This window comes from Oncorhynchus mykiss, chromosome 17 (genome assembly GCF_057628025.1).
Source record: "Oncorhynchus mykiss isolate SJ-2025 chromosome 17, ASM5762802v1, whole genome shotgun sequence".
NCBI lineage: Eukaryota > Metazoa > Chordata > Actinopteri > Salmoniformes > Salmonidae > Oncorhynchus > Oncorhynchus mykiss.
The window spans coordinates 47133171-47152959 of NC_143038.1; the positions used below are offsets into that span (position 1 = coordinate 47133171).

The 19789-nt window shown below is 44.6% G+C and overlaps 1 protein-coding gene across 4 annotated transcripts in view; it reads right to left on the minus strand.

Annotated features, from left to right (window-relative positions):
* Positions 1-10924: 10924 nt before the first annotated feature.
* Positions 10925-19789, minus strand: part of LOC110494352 (S-adenosylhomocysteine hydrolase-like protein 1) — a 62085-nt gene continuing 53220 nt past the window's right edge. For 2 of the 4 annotated variants that reach the window (XM_021569325.3, XM_090205740.1), the window contains 3 exons: positions 14487-14565; positions 13984-14104; positions 10925-13763 (listed from right to left, as the gene is read on the minus strand). In XM_021569325.3, the coding sequence (XP_021425000.3) occupies positions 13757-13763; positions 13984-14104; positions 14487-14565 (207 nt within the window). In that variant the 3' untranslated portion in view covers positions 10925-13756. Of the gene's footprint in view, positions 13764-13865; positions 14105-14486; positions 14566-19789 lie in introns of those variants that run through there. The other 2 variants (XM_090205738.1, XM_090205739.1) reach the window with 1 other exon arrangement.

A 19789-nucleotide genomic window follows, 5' to 3' on the forward strand; every position in this document is an offset into this window, starting at 1 on the left:
AGAAATGTATACTGTAGCTAAGAAAGTAATATTAAGTGTATGTTGTGTAGTAACATGTTAGTAGCCCATTTTCCTCACCCTAAAAATGGTCTATTTACCCCTCTTAATTTCGCCTCTTGTTCTGACTGTTCTTCTGTAGCCTATAACCTGTTTTAGAGAAATGTAATCATTGAATATTGTAAGAGCTTTCATTGTCTGCTTGTATGCCCCCTATATGTATCCTATGGTTCTAACTTGGTGTACAGGGAGAGCACTGTAAGAATGGCCCATGTTCTGAATTCTGTCGCTGTACATTTCAAAAGTGCTAAACAAATAGTTATATTGACTAAAGTTCGTCCTAGCTCGCTCAATGTCTTAATCGAAATTACTGGATTGCCTCTTGTCCGCTTGTCGTGTCTTTATGCCATAGTTTGTACATCTCAATTGTCATTAGAAACCACATTTGTTAAAGCAAGTCAGCCATATCAGCTATGTTTTTTTAGAAAGCAGTAAATGAGGCTGAATGAACTGTTTTGCTGCCAGACAAGGCTCCGCTGATAGCCAGGTGTAGCAGTGGTAAGATGTTAGGACAGCTTTATGTAGGCCCTAACAGTTTGGGGGAACTGTTTGTCACCGTTATAGTACAATTAATGTATTGTTTAGTGTTGTGTAGTGGCTTTCCTGGCATGCATTCCACTTAATTTAACATTTTTCACTGACTAGGACCCCTTGGTTCACTGGGCCTGTCCCCTTGGGGTACTGGTACTTGAAGACTCATGAGACCTGTTGTGTCTTTGGCTATGCCGGATTAAGTGATATGACATGCAATTCTATAAAATCCTTAATATTACCTGATTGAGCTAATCATGTAAATGTAATTAACTAGATAGTCGGGGCACCACAAAATAATATTTATAGAGCTGTTATCTTCCGAATAAACTCTTAAAGACCTAGTCATATTTTACATCAATAGCAGTCAATATTAATCGTCACCTTAATTCAGTCTCATCTGAAAGTTGTAAATTCTTGGTTATCTTCACGAACCCTGGCTAACAAGTTGAATCAGCAATACAAAATTGGGTTTAATTATTTATTTACTAAATACCTAACTAATCACACAGAATTACATATACACAGAATGAATTATACCTTGATTACAAATTACATCATAAAGGAAAACGTCCCTAGCGGGCGGAACAGATATGACAGCTGGTTACACAAAAGAAAAGGGTCTGGGTTTCAGTGAAAGAGCGGGAAGACTGAGGAACAAAAGGGAGAAGCTGTGCTATCATAAATATAGTATCTTATGCATTCTAAATTACCGCCCATTTGGAAAAGGAAAATGCAATAAATATTTACTCTGAGCTGCGCTTCGGTAGATTGGTGGTAGATGGAAGGCCGTGTTGCCAAACCGAGTCCTTAGTCCTTTGAAGAATGTCTCTGGTGGTCAATTGAATACGTTGTAGTAACGTCGTTGTGTGGTAGACGGGATACTCTGTCTGTTGTTTCCTAGCCCGCGTTTGCAGCGGCTGTTGTTCACTAAATATATAGTGAAAACAATAGTGGTCCTAAAATGGAGCCTTGAGGAACACCGAAATGTACAGTTGATTTGTCAGAGGACAAACCATCAACAGAGACAAACTGATATCTTTCTGACAGATAAGATCTAAACCAGGCCATAACTTGTCCGTGTAGACCAATTTTGGTTTCCAATCTCTCCAAAAGAATGTGGTGATCGATGGTATCAAAAGCAGCATTAAGGTCTAGGAGCACAAGGACAGATGCAGAGCCTCGGTCTGACTCCATTAAAAGGTAATTTACCACCTTCACAAGTGCAGTCTCAGTGCTATGATTGGTCTAAAACAAGACTGAAGCGTTTCGTATACATTGTTTGTATTCAGGAAGGCAGTGAGTTGCTGCGCAACAGCTTTTCAACATTCTTTGAGAGGAATGGGAGATTCGATATAGGCCGATAGTTTTTTTTATATATTCTGGGTCAAGGTTTGGCTTTTTCAAGAGAGGCTTTATTACTGCCACTTTTAGTGAGTTTGGTACACATTTATTATGTTAAACATAGGAGACACAGGACAACTGAGCTTTGGAGAAATACGCAGATTTAAAGAGGAGTCCGTAATTTGCTTTCTAATGATCATGATCTTTTCGTCAAAGAAGTTAATGAATTTATCACTGTTGAAGTGAAAGCCATCCTCTCTCGGGGAATGCTGCTTTTTAGTTAACTTTGCAACAGTATCAAAAATACATTTTGTATTGTTCTTATTTTCCTTAATTAAGTTGGAAAAATAAGATGATGGATCAGCAAGGGCTCTTCCTGCCTTTCCAAGCTAGTCGGAAGATATCCGGTTTGGTGTAGCACCATTTCCGTTCCAATTCTCTGGAAGCTTGCTTCAGGGCTCAGGTATTTTCTGTATACCAGGGAGCTAGTTTCTTATTTTTACCTTTATTTAACTAGGCAAGTCAGTTAAGAACAAATTATTTTTTCAATGATGGCCTAGGGACAGTGGGTTAACTGCTTTGTTCAGGGGCAGAACAACAGATTTTTACCATGTCAGCTCGGGGATTCGATCTTGCAACCTTTTGGTTACAAGTCCAACAATCTAACCACGAGGCTACCTGCTGCTCCCACTGAGTCGATGATGGATCCAAAAGCCTTTTGGAGTGTGTCTGTGGACTTTTCCATGTGAATATTAAAGTCACCAAAAATTTGAATATTATCTGCCATGACTACAAGATCCGATAGGAATTCAGGGAACTCAGTGATGAACGCTGTATACGGCCCAGGAGGCCTGTAAACAGTAGCTATAAAAAGTGATTGAGTAGGCTGCATGGATGTCATAACTAGAAGCTCAAAATATGAAAACACAGTCGTTATTTTTTGTGAAAATTGAAATTTGCTATCGTAAATGTTAGCAACACATCCGCCTTTGTAGGATGTGCAGGGGATATGGTCACTAATGTAACCAGGAGGAGAGGCCTCATTTAGCACAGTAAATTCATCAGGCTCAAGCCATGTTTCAGTCAGGCCAATCACATCAAGATTATGATGAGTGATTCGTTAATTGACTATAACTGCCTTGGAAGTGAGGGATCTAACATTAAGTAACCCTATTTTGAGATGTGAAATATCACAATCTCTTTCAATAATGGCAGGAATGGAGGAGGTCTTTATTCCAGTGAGATTGCTAAGGCGAACACCGCCATGTTTAGTTTTGCTAAACATGGCATAGACACGGTCTCAATGGGGATAGCTGAGCTGACTACACTGACTGTGCTAATGACACCACTAAGCTGGCAGGCTGGCTAACAGCTAGTTGATAACCTTAGCAGTAAATGCAAGAAATCCTACCTTACTAAAACTCATCCTCTCTCAATCTCTCTTTAGGCCTACTCACTGGGGGGCTCCCAGTCGAATGGCTTTGGAGGTTCACTGTGTCTCTCCCTTTCCAGTCCTAACCTGTGAGAGTCTGTCACTCCCCTTGATGCAGGTGTTTATTAGCTATCAATTCCATTATTTCCTGTAGTGTTCATGATCTCTCAACTTGTGGCCTTTATTTTCTGTCTTCCTGTAGCATAAAAGCTGCAATTGAAGTGTAGACCGTGGCTCAAAGGGACCCACCCGGTTTGCGTCCAGAAGCTTATGCCGCGTTCAAGTACTAGTCGGAACAAGGAAACTCTGACATTTCCAACTTGCAAACTGGTTGTTGTTACACACGTGCCACGTTCAACGAAATCAGCAAGTTGTACATTTCAGAGTTTCCTAGTTCCAACTAGCATGTGAACGCGGCATTACTCCAAAAGGTAATTGAGGACATCACATCAGCAGTGACTTGACCTGCCTCACAGCTTCCTGTCTACAGAGTGAATCTTGGGTGGTGGTGGAAATTGTCACCAGTCTTATTCCCAGCGTTAGAGCCAACCCTGCAGATAGAGACTCCCCTGAGGGAGAGGGATCCGCCAGCAAGGCACTTGTCGACCTGATGATTTGGGTGGTGATATCTTTGCTTTAGGAACTTGCTGGTACTCTGCACTTCACAGATGCTTCCAATCATACGAAGCAGCTACATATCTTCTTCTGGGGTCAGGATTGTGCGCTCCATACTTGATGACATGATGAGTGTGGCTGGTGGCCCCACTGTCCTGAGAAAATCCTGAGTGCTGGAGATAGAGGTTACAGGAACTATCATGACAGCTGTCAGTCGAACATGCTGACCACACCGCTCGCTTTACGTGCGCGAACGTTGCAAAATAAATGTACACGTACATATTATTCAATCATTGCATACACACTGCTCGCGCGTGTCTGCATAGCCAGGCGCTAAAATAGAACTTGGTTCTATTTGTGACGCTTGACGTGCTGCAAGTCCCACCTCTCCCATCTCTTCATTGGTTTTTAGGAGCAGATACCTACATGGGTGATTGAACAATGAACTGAGGTCCATACTCCAGTCCAGTTGGTGGTGGTAATGCACCTTAAAGTTGGTTGCCGACATATAAAGTCCAAAGAAAGAAGACTGAAAGAGGTGAGGTTACTAGAAACTAACTCGGTTTACCCTTTTATCTGTGGATTAATTGTCAGAGTAGAGGACATTGTGCATTTCAAGTAAAATGACTACCCAATGTTTATTCTTTAAATTTAACTAGGCAAGTCAGTTAATTAAGAACAAATTCTTATTTACCATGACAGCCTACACCGGACGACGCTGGGCCAATTGTGCGCCGCCATATGGGACTCCCAATCACGGCCGGATGTGATGCAGGCTGAATTCGAAGCAGGGACACGTCTTGCACTGAGATGCAGTGCCTTAGACCACTGGGAGAAACCCTGTGAGACCTGGTGACTGGGGAGCACTGCAGAGTGGAGGAGCACAAAACGGTGAACTACTGGACCATAATGTAACTTGGAACTGTTCCAAATGCCCTCTTTCTACACATTATTGACACATGTGTATGGCATCTTTGCAATTGACCCTACAATTCCAGTGAATGGTGAGGATGTGAAGAAGCACTTCTGCTTGGCACAGCAGCTTTGGGTTGTTCACCAAAGCGCCAAAGAGCAAAGCTCTCCTATGAGCCTTGAAGAAATGACCTGTTTGTGAAGAGAACCTGGACAGATTGACTCTGACCTGGGAGACATGCCCTACTCTGGATACGTTGCAGCATTCTCTGCAAACCAACTGAATATTGATGCCTTCATGGAGGACAAGGAGCCGTGCTTTAATGTCTCCCAAATGGTCTGCTGAAAAGTTGCTGTATTTCTAGAGCCCGTCTGCCATCAACAACATCCCTGCAGTCGTTGTACGATCAGAAGACGCTCTATGAATACAGTTTGTTAGTCAGACATGCTATTTAGTGAGTCACAACTGTGGTGCTATTTTGTCGGTTTACAGTTGAGGAAACTTTTCAGCCTCGTATGCACTTGGAAGATTGACACTGGAGGAGAAACCATGTGAGCCAACAGAATATAATGGATTTGGAGGTGAATACTTAAAATACTTATTTCAGGTGATCATGAAATCACCCATGAAAGGAAGTTTCCTCCGCTGTTTGGAGGGCAGTGTAGCCTGTGTCACCTATGGCAGCTGTAGACATCCTAGCGCCTGGACTAAAATACAGTCATTCTTGGCCCAGTCTTAAAAAAATGTAATCAGCCAAATAAAATATTGTTTATACTTGAATCTATATTTTGTCATTTACAGCACTGTTCACATGAATAAATCGTTTATTCATTCTATTTACTTAGTTGTTTTTCAAAATGTCATGTACTGTCATGTTGTGTCTTGTTTCTGTCCTTTCCCTTCACCCTGTCTCCCTCTGCTGGTCGTTGTTAGGTTACCTTTTCTCCCCCGCTTTCCCCCAGCTGTTCCTTGTCTCCTCTAACTACCCATTCACCCCGTTTCCCACCTGTTCCCTTTTTCCCTCTGATTAGGTCCCTATATCTCTCTCTGTTTCTGTTCCTGTCCTTGTCGGATTCTTGTTTGTTGTGTTTCATGCCTGAGCCAGACTATCGTCATGTTTGCTGTAACCTTGTCCTGTCCTGTCGGAATCTGCCGGTCTATCTGAGCCTACCTATGTTTGGTTATTAAAGAAGCTCTGTTTAAGTTAGTTCGCTTTTGGGTCCTCATTCACTCACCATAACAGAAGAATCCGACCAAGAATGGACCCAGCGACTTCGGATCCTCTCCACTCAGCCGTCGGGATCCAGGGAGCGATGCTAGGCAGACACGAGCAGGAAGTGTCTGCTGCTCGACATGCCGTTGAGACCCTGGCCACCCAAGTCTCCAACCTCACAGAACAGGTTCACCATCTCCGCCTCGATCCACCGGCCACTTCCAGGGCTTTCGAATCTCCGGAGCCCAGAATCAATAACCCGCCGTGTTACTCTGGGGAGCCCACTGAATGCCGCTCGTTCCTCACCCAGTGTGATATTGTGTTTTCTCTCCAGCCCAACACTTACTCCAGGAGCACTGCTCGTGTCGCCTACGTCATATCTCTCTTTATTGGATGGGCTCGTGAGTGGGGCACGGCAATCTGGGAGGCAAGGGCTGAGTGTACTAACCAGTATCAGGACTTTAAGGAGGAGATGATACGGGTTTTTGATCGATCTGTTTTTGGGGAGGAGGCTTCCAGGGCCCTGTCTTCCCTATGTCAAGGCAATCGATCCATAACAGACTACTCTATTGAGTTTCGCACTCTTGCTGTCTCCAGTGGCTGGAACGAGCCGGCCTTGCTCGCTCGTCTTCTGGAGGGTTTCCGCGCAGAGGTAAAGGATGAGATTCTCTCCCGGGAGGTTCCTTCCAGCGTGGATTCCTTGATTGAACTCGCTATTCGCATTGAGCGACGGGTTGATCTTCGTCACCGAGCTCGTGGAAAGGAGCTCGCGCTCTCCGTCGCCTCCCTCTCCGCATCACTACCATCTTCCTCTGCCGGCTCGGGTGCTGAGCCCATGCAGCTGGGAGGTATCCGCATCTCGACTAAGGAGAGGGAACGGAGAATCACCAACCGCCTCTGTCTCTATTGCGGTTCCGCTGGTCATTTTGTCACTTCATGTCCAGTAAAAGGCCAGAGCTCGTCAGTAAGCGGAGGGCTACTGGTGAGCGCTACTACTCCTGTCTCTCCTTCAAGATCCTGCACTACCTTGTCGGTCCATCTACGCTGGACCGGTTCGTCAGCTTCCTGCAGTGCCTTAATAGACTCTGGGGCGGAGGGCTGTTTTATGGACGAGACCTGGGCTCGGGAACATGACATTCCTCTCAGACAGTTAAAGGAGCCCACGGCCTTGTTCGCCCTGGATGGTAGTCCTCTCCCCAGGATTCAGCGTGAGACGCTACCTTTAACCCTCACTGTTTCTGGTAATCATAGTGAAACCATTTCTTTTTTAATTTTTCGTTCACCTTTTACACCTGTTGTTTTGGGCCATCCCTGGCTAGTTTGTCATAATCCTTCCATTAATTGGTCTAGTAATTCTATCCTCTCCTGGAACGTCTCTTGTCATGTGAAATGTTTAATGTCTGCTATCCCTCCTGTTTCCTCTGTCTCTTCTTCACAGGAGGAGCCTGGTGATTTGACAGGGGTGCCGGAGGAATATCACGATCTGCGCACGGTGTTCAGTCGGTCCAGGGCCACCTCTCTTCCTCCACACCGGTCGTATGATTGTAGTATTGATCTCCTTCCGGGAACCACCCCCCCCCCGGGGTAGACTATACTCTCTGTCGGCTCCCGAACGTAAGGCTCTCGAAGATTATTTGTCTGTAGCTCTTGACGCCGGTACCATAGTCCCCTCCTCCTCTCCCGCCGGAGCGGGGTTTTTTTTTGTCAAGAAGAAGGACGGGTCTCTGCGCCCCTGCATAGATTATCGAGGGCTGAATGACATAACAGTGAAGAATCGTTATCCGCTTCCTCTTATGTCTTCAGCCTTCGAGATCCTGCAGGGAGCCAGGTTTTTCACTAAGTTGGACCTTCGTAACGCTTACCATCTCGTGCGCATCAGGGAGGGGGACGAGTGGAAGACGGCGTTTAACACTCCGTTAGGGCACTTTGAATACCGGGTTCTTCCTTTCGGCCTCGCTAACGCTCCAGCTGTCTTTCAGGCATTAGTCAATGATGTCCTGAGAGACATGCTGAACATCTTTGTTTTCGTTTACCTTGACGATATCCTGATTTTTTCACCGTCACTCCAGATTCATGTTCAGCACGTTCGACGTGTCCTCCAGCGCCTTTTAGAGAATTGTCTTTTTGTGAAGGCTGAGAAGTGCACTTTTCATGCCTCCTCCGTCACATTTCTCGGTTCTGTTATTTCCGCTGAAGGCATTAAGATGGATCCCGCTAAGGTCCAAGCTGTCATTGATTGGCCCGTCCCTAAGTCACGCGTCGAGCTGCAGCGCTTTCTCGGCTTCGCGAACTTCTATCGTCGTTTCATCCGTAATTTCGGTCAGGTGGCAGCTCCTCTCACAGCCCTTACTTCTGTCAAGACGTGCTTTAAGTGGTCCGTTTCCGCCCAGGGAGCTTTTGATCTCCTCAAGAATCGTTTTACATCCGCTCCTATCCTTGTTACACCTGACGTCTCTAGACAGTTCGTTGTCGAGGTTGACGCGTCAGAGGTGGGCGTGGGAGCCATCCTTTCTCAGCGCTCCCTCTCTGACGACAAGGTCCACCCATGCGCGTATTTTTCTCATCGCCTGTCGCCGTCGGAACGTAACTATGATGTGGGTAACCGCGAACTGCTCGCCATCCGGTTATCCCTAGGCGAATGGCGACAGTGGTTGGAGGGGGCGACCGTTCCTTTTGTCGTTTGGACTGACCATAGGAACCTTGAGTACATCCGTTCTGCCAAACGACTTAATGCGCGTCAGGCGCGTTGGGCGCTGTTTTTCGCTCGTTTCGAGTTCGTGATTTCTTATCGTCCGGGCTCTAAGAACACCAAGCCTGATGCTTTGTCTCGTCTCTTCAGTTCTTCAGTAGCCTCCACTGACCCCGAGGGGATTCTCCCTGAGGGGCGTGTTGTCGGGTTGACTGTCTGGGGAATTGAGAGGCAGGTAAAACAAGCGCTCACTCACACTCCGTCGCCGCGCGCTTGTCCTAGGAACCTTCTTTTCGTTCCCGTTCCTACTCGTCTGGCCGTTCTTCAGTGGGCTCACTCTGCCAAGTTAGCCGGCCACCCTGGCGTTCGGGGTACGCTTGCTTCCATTCGCCAGCGTTTTTGGTGGCCCACCCGGGAGCATGACACGCGTCGTTTCGTGGCTGCTTGTTCGGTCTGCGCGCAGACTAAGTCCGGTAACTCTCCTCCTGCCGGCCGTCTCAGGCCGCTTCCTATTCCCTCTCGACCGTGGTCTCACATCGCCTTAGATTTTGTCACCGGACTGCCTTCGTCAGCGGGGAAGACTGTTATTCTTACGGTTGTCGATAGGTTCTCTAAGGCGGCTCATTTCATTCCCCTTGCTAAGCTTCCTTCTGCTAAAGAGACGGCACAAATCATCATCGAGAATGTTTTCAGAATTCATGGCCTTCCGTCAGACGTCGTTTCGGACAGAGGTCCGCAATTCACGTCTCAATTTTGGAGGGAGTTTTGCCGTTTGATTGGGGCTTCCGTCAGTCTCTCTTCCGGCTTTCACCCCCAGTCTAACGGTCAAGCAGAACGGGCCAATCAGACTATTGGTCGCATCTTACGCAGTCTTTCTTTTCGTAACCCTGCGTCTTGGTCAGAACAGCTCCCCTGGGCAGAATACGCCCACAACTCGCTTCCTTCGTCTGCGACCGGGCTATCTCCTTTTCAGAGTAGCCTCGGGTACCAGCCTCCGCTGTTCTCATCTCAGTTCGCCGAGTCCAGCGTCCCCTCCGCTCAGGCTTTTGTCCAACGTTGCGAGCGCACCTGGAAGAGGGTCAGGTCTGCACTTTGCCGTTATAGGACGCAGACTGTGAGGGCTGCTAATAAGCGTAGAACTAAGAGTCCTAGATATTGTTGCGGTCAGAGAGTTTGGCTCTCCACTCAGAACCTTCCCCTTAAGACGGCTTCTCGCAAGTTGACCCCGCGGTTCATTGGTCCGTTCCGTATTTCTCGGGTCATTAATCCTGTCGCAGTTCGACTTCTTCTTCCGCGATACCTTCGTCGCGTCCACCCGGTCTTCCATGTCTCCTGCATCAAGCCCGTCCTTCGCGCCCCCGCTCGTCTTCCCCCCCCCCCCCCCCATCCTTGTCGAGGGCGCACCCATCTACAGGGTCCGTAGAATTTTGGACATGCGTCCTCGGGGCCGTGGTCACCAGTACCTCGTAGATTGGGAGGGGTACGGTCCTGAGGAGAGGAGTTGGGTTCCCTCTCGGGACGTGCTGGACCGTGCGCTGATCGAGGATTTCCTCCGTTGCCGCCAGGTTTCCTCCTCGAGTGCGCCAGGAGGCGCTCGGTGAGTGGGGGGGTACTGTCATGTACTGTCATGTTGTGTCTTGTTTCTGTCCTTTCCCTTCACCCTGTCTCCCTCTGCTGGTCGTTGTTAGGTTACCTTTTCTCCCCCGCTTTCCCCCAGCTGTTCCTTGTCTCCTCTAACTACCCATTCACCCCGTTTCCCACCTGTTCCCTTTTTCCCTCTGATTAGGTCCCTATATCTCTCTCTGTTTCTGTTCCTGTCCTTGTCGGATTCTTGTTTGTTGTGTTTCATGCCTGAGCCAGACTATCGTCATGTTTGCTGTAACCTTGTCCTGTCCTGTCGGAATCTGCCGGTCTATCTGAGCCTACCTATGTTTGGTTATTAAAGAAGCTCTGTTTAAGTTAGTTCGCTTTTGGGTCCTCATTCACTCACCATAACACAAAATGTCTATACTGTGAATTTGTATAAAAAAATAGTTGCTTAAGTGAAAAACCCTCATACAGTTAGTTCCAGAATTGGACCTTGATCACATTAGGTAAATAATCACTTGTTAAACAATGGTGCACTAGCAGTTTTTAATTCAAACACCGAAAAGTTTATTAAAGGGATCGGTACACATCAACCAACAGAAAGCAGAAAAATAAATAGCAGCATCAGAGAGCAGTCAGATTAAAGTAAAACAACTTGAGTTGACTCAGCCAGATTATACATCAACCACTCAGATAATACACAGAAAAATAATACATAGTACTGTATAATTTAACAATATAATTTAATTTGCAAAGCTCAAATAAAAAAGGTAGTTTTGTCACAACCAGAGATACATAAGCGATTCTCGCATCATGTACATCACAGTGCTCCTTGCTTTACATCAGTGATGTGCTCTGGCGCCCCACGGCCCCCCTTTTGTAGGCCTGCAGATCAATTTCACCCAAAAAATAAATAAAAACATTTTAGGAAAAAAATCTCAACTCTAAAATCTAAAATCTCAACTCATTTTTGATAGTTGGAATAGTAGAATACACAAGGTGCAATTTTGAAATTTGGTAGTGTGCATCAGTTTCTGTTGTTATGTCAGTCACCGACAGTCACTCAATTAGCCCAAATTGCAGAACACTGTTGCATACAACATCCAAATGACCCGGGACTTGTGAGCTGGTCAGATAACACTTAACTGCTAGACAGGGTTTCATAAACTGACTATATTTGTCAGTTATTACGACATCCTGCTAGTCGTTATGGTTCTGACAGTATAAACAAATCTAAAGTATGGGAGATTCAATTAACTAAAACAGAATTTGAATTCAGAGGCCTTGTAAACAACACAGTGCATGTAAAGGCATTCTGGTTTTACTTCATGGCATGCTTTTGGTAGTGCTATACAGACAATATCCAAGGGAAGAAATAAAGATTCACTGTAACTTCAAAAACAAGTAAATTCAAACTACTATGTTCTCTTACAATTGAAGTAACTAAATGCTGACACATTAAGCAGTTTGGGTACCCCCAATAAGTACAAATATTTATATGAGACCACTACAGTGATGCTGCAGAATACTGCAAAATCAGAACACTGTTGGACAGCTTTCAAAGAGGAATAGAGTGGACAGACATAATCCTACAACTGATGAATATGTGCAGTAGCAGATGGGTCACAAGGCACTGTCACTTGACCAGTAACCAAAGTTACGACGCCAATACCCCTCCAACAATGTCCTTCTCACGCATATGTCCTTGGTTGTAATGCTCAACAGCTTTAAGTAGTGCAAAGAAGAAAGCACTTTATCTCACAGTTGCATCAGCTAATATATATACAAATAAAACAGTATCTGTTGTTTCACACAGCTAAAATGGAAGGACAGAAAACACTGAAAATTGTACACACAGATGTGGTCTGTATTCAACCGACTCAGTGTCCCATGTTACCAGACCAGAGTGACAGTGCATGTCATTTTAAATGCACCGGTAATACATACAGATTATTTACCCTGTGTAATATTCATCGGCAGGTGGAACTAAAAAACAACATTACTCAACTGAATAACAACTCTCCTTATGGAGTAGACCTTTCAATGTGATGGTGACATGAAAACAGGCAAGTATGGATGCAGAGAACAGACAGAAGGACAACATGGTGATCAGGAACGTTAAGTGAAAAACAGATTCACGTCACACAAACAGGGACACTAGTTACTACTAGTATTAACAATACTAAAATCAGCCAACTACTGTATTAAAAAAAAATCACTTCAATAAACTTAATTCCACATTGTTTAGACCAGGAATGGAGAAATAGCAATGCACTATTGTCCTTGTAAGTCTGATAAGACTCCTACAATGCAAAACATTCCAGTGTTATTACCATATTACCATGTGAGACTCAATCAAAACCAGTGCCAGATTGGATAGTCACTCTTCTGGTTGCACATACCTTTCTGTATCTTACACTTATAAATGTTTTTAGTGAAGATAATTGCATTTCTGTACTGTACATGCACACGTACTATTCAAAGAAAATCATATACTGTATGTCTGCCCTTTAGTCTATTTAAAAAAAAAAACATTTTTAATGAACCTTTATTTAACTAGGCAAGACAGTTAAGAACAAGTTCATTCGGCCTAGGAACAGTGGGTTAACTGCCTTGTTCAGGGGCAGAACGACAGATTTTTACCGTGTCAGCTCGGGGATTCGATCTATCAACCGTTCGGTTACTGGCCCAACGCTTTAACCACCTGCCGCCCCAATACAGTACAGTCAGTACAGGTACTCATATTTTCAATAAAACCTCAGTTCTGTTTCAGAGGAAGAGAGATAGAGATCAGTAAAATGACAAGCTGGTAGTAAACATCTATATGGGTATACACATGGTCCAGCAGGAAATGTGACAATGCCTTTAAATGGGACATTGAGGTTGAGTCTTTCTAGTGTGGAGGCCATTTCTCCGTTCCCTTGGCTGGAATGTAATTATTTGAGAAGAGCGACATCAATGCAGACAGAAAATATAAATCTCAATTACAACAATCCCCTTCCCTACACAATCAATTGGCACAAAAATAAAGATCTATCAAACTACAAATAAAACATCAGAAAAATGTCTATTCTACTGGAGAGTGGGAATGAAATCAGACGTGTATATAAATATCTCAAGCAGACAGCTGAGTTTAGGTGCTGTACTTTCAATTGGTCATTGATGGCCAGTGGGGTCCTGTATGTTGGTTTGTTAGAGTGTGTATTTACAGAACTAATGGTGATACTAAACACACAAAACAGCAAGTGAAACAGGGTAACACCTACTGTAGAAGATGAAGGAATAGGAGCTTAATATATATATATATATATTTCATTATCTTATCCAGGCCTTGTCCAAGTCAAGGAGTGCAGAGTTGTGGTCCGTTCATGCAAGCTAATACCTATGAATACCACAAATGAAAATATTAGTCAAATGTATGTACTGAAGTTATAAAAACCTTCACTTAACTTGATTGTACCAATAAGAACATTTGTTGTGGCTGTGGGGGATGATGTTGTTGTGTTGTGGCTGTGGGGATGAAATGCAAACATGAAGATAAATCTGACATAAATCTGATATTTTGGTGACATTTAAAGGGATGCTAGCAGGGAAATGTGTACCTGTAGTAGTTGGGTTTGAATGGGCCATTCTTGTTGAGGCCCAGGTACTTGGCCTGCTCATCTGAGAGCTCTGTTAGGTGGGCATCAAAGGTGGGCAGGTGCAGGCTGGCAACATACTCATCTGAGACAATTACAACACACATACAATTATAGAAGTAATAAGCAATGTTTTTATAATTGTATTCAACAAATATTTGTGTCTGTATGCTTGAATACCAAATAAAAGTTACAGAATTGATTTGTAATGTCTCATTCCCATCACCAGATGGCATAAGTAGGGCCTCAGAGACTAGTGAAAGTGGTTTGCATAGCTTGTCCAAAACAGGCATTTGTGAAACAGTATTATGTCCACAGAGACAGGGATAAAACAGCTAAAGCAGGAATTGTGTTGTGTAGCTAGCTAGACCATAACATAATTATAACTACCACTACAGACATTATTTATCTGTATTTCCTTGTAACGCGCCCAACATGGCAGGGTATAAGGGATGTCCATTACTCACCCATCTTCTTGGGAAGCAAGTAGACATCCTGTTTGTAGCGGCCCTCTGGAGCATTGTACAGCTCAATAAGAGCCAGAGCCTGTTGGAGAAATGAAGCACAATACACAATCATTAGTATACACACAAACTCAAGAATAGATGGGTCGTTACAACAATTAGGTGCCTTTTGATTTGTGTAACTACTTTTGACTTCATGTTATTTAAACCGTGTCATAAAGAAACATGTTCAACGTCATAAAAAAACACGTTATTTTATTAAATGTTTTTGTAGTCGTTTCTCTGTAATACTACTAGTCACCTAGCAATTTTATGAAGTTGGCTTTAGCCCAGATAGCCTGAAATGTAGCTAGTTATCAATCAAGTTAGAGTAACTAGCTTGTCTAACTATCTTAGCTGGCATGCCTGCTGGCAAGGTTGGTAGAGTTTAGAAAAGTAAGCAATTACTACATGTACTGAAGACTCACATAACTTTCAATCTTTTACCCATCATTTACCAGAGATGCAGAGAAGCGTATATTGTTTATTTAAACAAATTACCATTAGGCAGGAGGATACAGACAGCTCAAGAGGTATGCTTAGATATACAGAAAATAAAAAGTTTTTATATATATATATTTATATATGATTATGGCTTTAGATTGCAGAAAAAAGCTATAACTTCCAGATGAGGGTCGAGCCCCTCTCCTGACCACACACCGACATCCTAACGTACCTTGTGCCCTTTCCAACTAATGTTGAACACTTATCGTTACTAGTGAGATTCCAGTAACCAATCATATTATACTATATTGATATTGATATTTAAGTTGACAGCTATTACAAATCAGCTGTCAGAAGTTGCATGACAGGCAGTTTATTTTGAGCCAATCAAAACTCAATATTCTCTTAGTCCCTCTCCTAACCTCACGTTATACACCAGTCGGCGCCAACATGCTGAAAAAAAGAGCTACTGCCTTTCCATGGAAGAAAAACTAAGTTAAAAATCAAGTTGTATGAAACTGAACTAAAAAGAGAGAACTGGATATTAACACTCATCTATACAAACGTACTGTGAAGTGATTGAGGGAAAGATTGACGCCAGGATTTGGTCAGGTTTTTTGAGTATGGATTCAGTTCCACCAAGGATGGCGAGCCGCCGAACCCAGGACATCAATGAGAAGATTTGCATGCAAAGATTTATTTTCCTTGGAGAACACTAAATTTGCACTGCCATACTACGGTGTGATAGGATTGTTCTTGCAAGACATTGCAGTGGGATTGTTATAAGCACCTTACAGTGTTTATTGATAGGCACAGTCACTCACATTGATTCCATCGTAGTGATTTACAAGTCAGTATTTGGGAATTGGTTTGTGTTTTTCTGTGGATTCATGTTTATTGTATTGCTATTGAACATTGACATCAGAGATTCTCAGATTAAGATAGAGTTGGGTGCACCCTAGCAAATTATAGGCAGGATATATGGCCGATATCTAAGTCTATGGTACTATTGAAGTATTTCAATCATATGGAACTCTGTCACGACTTACGCCGAATTGTTTATTGTAGTGCTTGTGCACGTTCCCCGTGAGCGCACAACAAGTTATTTTGTGCCCGTTTATCTTGTTGCCGTTGGTTTTGCTTAATACATCTCCGGTTATCACCCAGTTCTGCTCTCCTGCGCCTGACTTCTTTGCCGCCAATTACGCACTCTGCCATTGTACAAATTTCACATATCAATATTTACTCAAGGTGATACATTTTTTTGTAAGTATTTTTGATTTACAAATACAAGCCGGCATTCTTTTCCTAGTTGATTCAGTTGTGTGGTTTTCAATTCACCCGAACCCAACTGGTCCAATAGAGTTTAATCTTGAACATAGCGTTAAGCAATTGTTACACATAATGCCCCTGGATGGGGGTAACTTGTTGTTGCACAAGGTGCTTAAGTTCAGAATGGCTCTCAGTCAAAACCCATACAATGTTTTGAAGCAGAGACCCTGAACTCTGACATCATGTATAGCATGTTACTGTACAGCCACTGCATTCCAATTTAAGTGCTTATCAGTGTCCAAATTTGCCATTTTCAAACTGTATACGGGTATGAGTGTACAGGGCTACATGAAAAAATTACTACAGTAAGTGTCAAATAAAGTAACAGGGTTGACGACTTAATCTTAAATCAGCCATGAATCCCCTTGTTACAGGGGGAATGGAAGCTTGTTGTATGCAAAAGGGAGGGGCAATTAAATGCAAGCATCACAATTTTTGTTTTTATTGCAAAAACATGTCTAGCCTCTCTATTTGGCAAAGGGAAAGGGAGATACCTGGGGTAACAGGGTTGATGTGTTATGCTCCACCAATAAACATCAGAAAATGGCCATAAAGAGTAGAACCAGCTCACTTGCTTTTACACTATGATCCATTATTACATGTTCAATGTTTATTTTTGAAATACCTTTTTAAAGGAACAGTTTCACCATATTAAAACGAGAGTTCTGTGCACGTAACAGGGTTTACCTTAAAATGAGGGACAGGGTTGTTGTTGTTTTTTTTACCTTAAAATGAATCCCTAATCACATTATTTTTTTTTATCTTCAGAAATGACCTTGTCAGAGCCACAAAATAATTAGGGCTTTACAATGATGGTGAATAACGTTGGGATTGAGTGGGTTAAAAACTTCCTAGAAGTCCCCGAAGATGCTATATACAGCTGCAATATGTAACTTTTTGGGATACCTGACCAAATTCACGTCGAAAAGTGAGTTATAGATCTGTCATTCTCATTGAAAGCAAGTCTAAGAAGGGTTTACATGTGCGTTATTTATATGCTTCCCGTTCTTAAGTATTTTACTTTCGGTGTCATGTACTGTCATGTTGTGTCTTGTCTCTGTCCTTTCCCTTCACCCTGTCTCCCTCTGCTGGTCGTTGTTAGGTTACCTTTTCTCCCCCGCTTTCCCCCAGCTGTTCCTTGTCTCCTCTAACTACCCATTCACCCCGTTTCCCACTTGTTCCCTTTTTCCCTCTGATTAGGTCCCTATATCTCTCTCTGTTTCTGTTCCTGTCCTTGTCGGATTCTTGTTTGTTGTGTTTCATGCCTGAGCCAGACTATCGTCATGTTTGCTGTAACCTTGTCCTGTCCTGTCGGAATCTGCCGGTCTATCTGAGCCTACCTATGTTTGGTTATTAAAGAAGCTCTGTTTAAGTTAGTTCGCTTTTGGGTCCTCATTCACTCACCATAACAGAAGAATCCGACCAAGAATGGACCCAGCGACTTCGGATCCTCTCCACTCAGCCGTCGGGATCCAGGGAGCGATGCTAGGCAGACACGAGCAGGAAGTGTCTGCTGCTCGACATGCCGTTGAGACCCTGGCCACCCAAGTCTCCAACCTCACAGAACAGGTTCACCATCTCCGCCTCGATCCACCGGCCACTTCCAGGGCTTTCGAATCTCCGGAGCCCAGAATCAATAACCCGCCGTGTTACTCTGGGGAGCCCACTGAATGCCGCTCGTTCCTCACCCAGTGTGATATTGTGTTTTCTCTCCAGCCCAACACTAACTCCAGGAGCACTGCTCGTGTCGCCTACGTCATATCTCTCCTTATTGGACGGGCTCGTGAGTGGGGCACGGCAATCTGGGAGGCAAGGGCTGAGTGTACTAACCAGTATCAAGACTTTAAGGAGGAGATGATACGGGTTTTTGATCGATCTGTTTTTGGGGAGGAGGCTTCCAGGGCCCTGTCTTCCCTATGTCAAGGCAATCGATCCATAACAGACTACTCTATTGAGTTTCGCACTCTTGCTGTCTCCAGTGGCTGGAACGAGCCGGCCTTGCTCGCTCGTCTTCTGGAGGGTTTCCGCGCAGAGGTAAAGGATGAGATTCTCTCCCGGGAGGTTCCTTCCAGCGTGGATTCCTTGATTGAACTCGCTATTCGCATTGAGCGACGGGTTGATCTTCGTCACCGAGCTCGTGGAAAGGAGCTCGCGCTCTCCGTCGCCTCCCTCTCCGCATCACTACCATCTTCCTCTGCCGGCTCGGGTGCTGAGCCCATGCAGCTGGGAGGTATCCGCATCTCGACTAAGGAGAGGGAACGGAGAATCACCAACCGCCTCTGTCTCTATTGCGGTTCCGCTGGTCATTTTGTCACTTCATGTCCAGTAAAAGGCCAGAGCTCGTCAGTAAGCGGAGGGCTACTGGTGAGCGCTACTACTCCTGTCTCTCCTTCAAGATCCTGCACTACCTTGTCGGTCCATCTACGCTGGACCGGTTCGTCAGCTTCCTGCAGTGCCTTAATAGACTCTGGGGCGGAGGGCTGTTTTATGGACGAGACCTGGGCTCGGGAACATGACATTCCTCTCAGACAGTTAAAGGAGCCCACGGCCTTGTTCGCCCTGGATGGTAGTCCTCTCCCCAGGATTCAGCGTGAGACGCTACCTTTAACCCTCACTGTTTCTGGTAATCATAGTGAAACCATTTCTTTTTTAATTTTTCGTTCACCTTTTACACCTGTTGTTTTGGGCCATCCCTGGCTAGTTTGTCATAATCCTTCCATTAATTGGTCTAGTAATTCTATCCTCTCCTGGAACGTCTCTTGTCATGTGAAATGTTTAATGTCTGCTATCCCTCCTGTTTCCTCTGTCTCTTCTTCACAGGAGGAGCCTGGTGATTTGACAGGGGTGCCGGAGGAATATCACGATCTGCGCACGGTGTTCAGTCGGTCCAGGGCCACCTCTCTTCCTCCACACCGGTCGTATGATTGTAGTATTGATCTCCTTCCGGGAACCACCCCCCCCCGGGGTAGACTATACTCTCTGTCGGCTCCCGAACGTAAGGCTCTCGAAGATTATTTGTCTGTAGCTCTTGACGCCGGTACCATAGTCCCCTCCTCCTCTCCCGCCGGAGCGGGGTTTTTTTTTGTCAAGAAGAAGGACGGGTCTCTGCGCCCCTGCATAGATTATCGAGGGCTGAATGACATAACAGTGAAGAATCGTTATCCGCTTCCTCTTATGTCTTCAGCCTTCGAGATCCTGCAGGGAGCCAGGTTTTTCACTAAGTTGGACCTTCGTAACGCTTACCATCTCGTGCGCATCAGGGAGGGGGACGAGTGGAAGACGGCGTTTAACACTCCGTTAGGGCACTTTGAATACCGGGTTCTTCCTTTCGGCCTCGCTAACGCTCCAGCTGTCTTTCAGGCATTAGTCAATGATGTCCTGAGAGACATGCTGAACATCTTTGTTTTCGTTTACCTTGACGATATCCTGATTTTTTCACCGTCACTCCAGATTCATGTTCAGCACGTTCGACGTGTCCTCCAGCGCCTTTT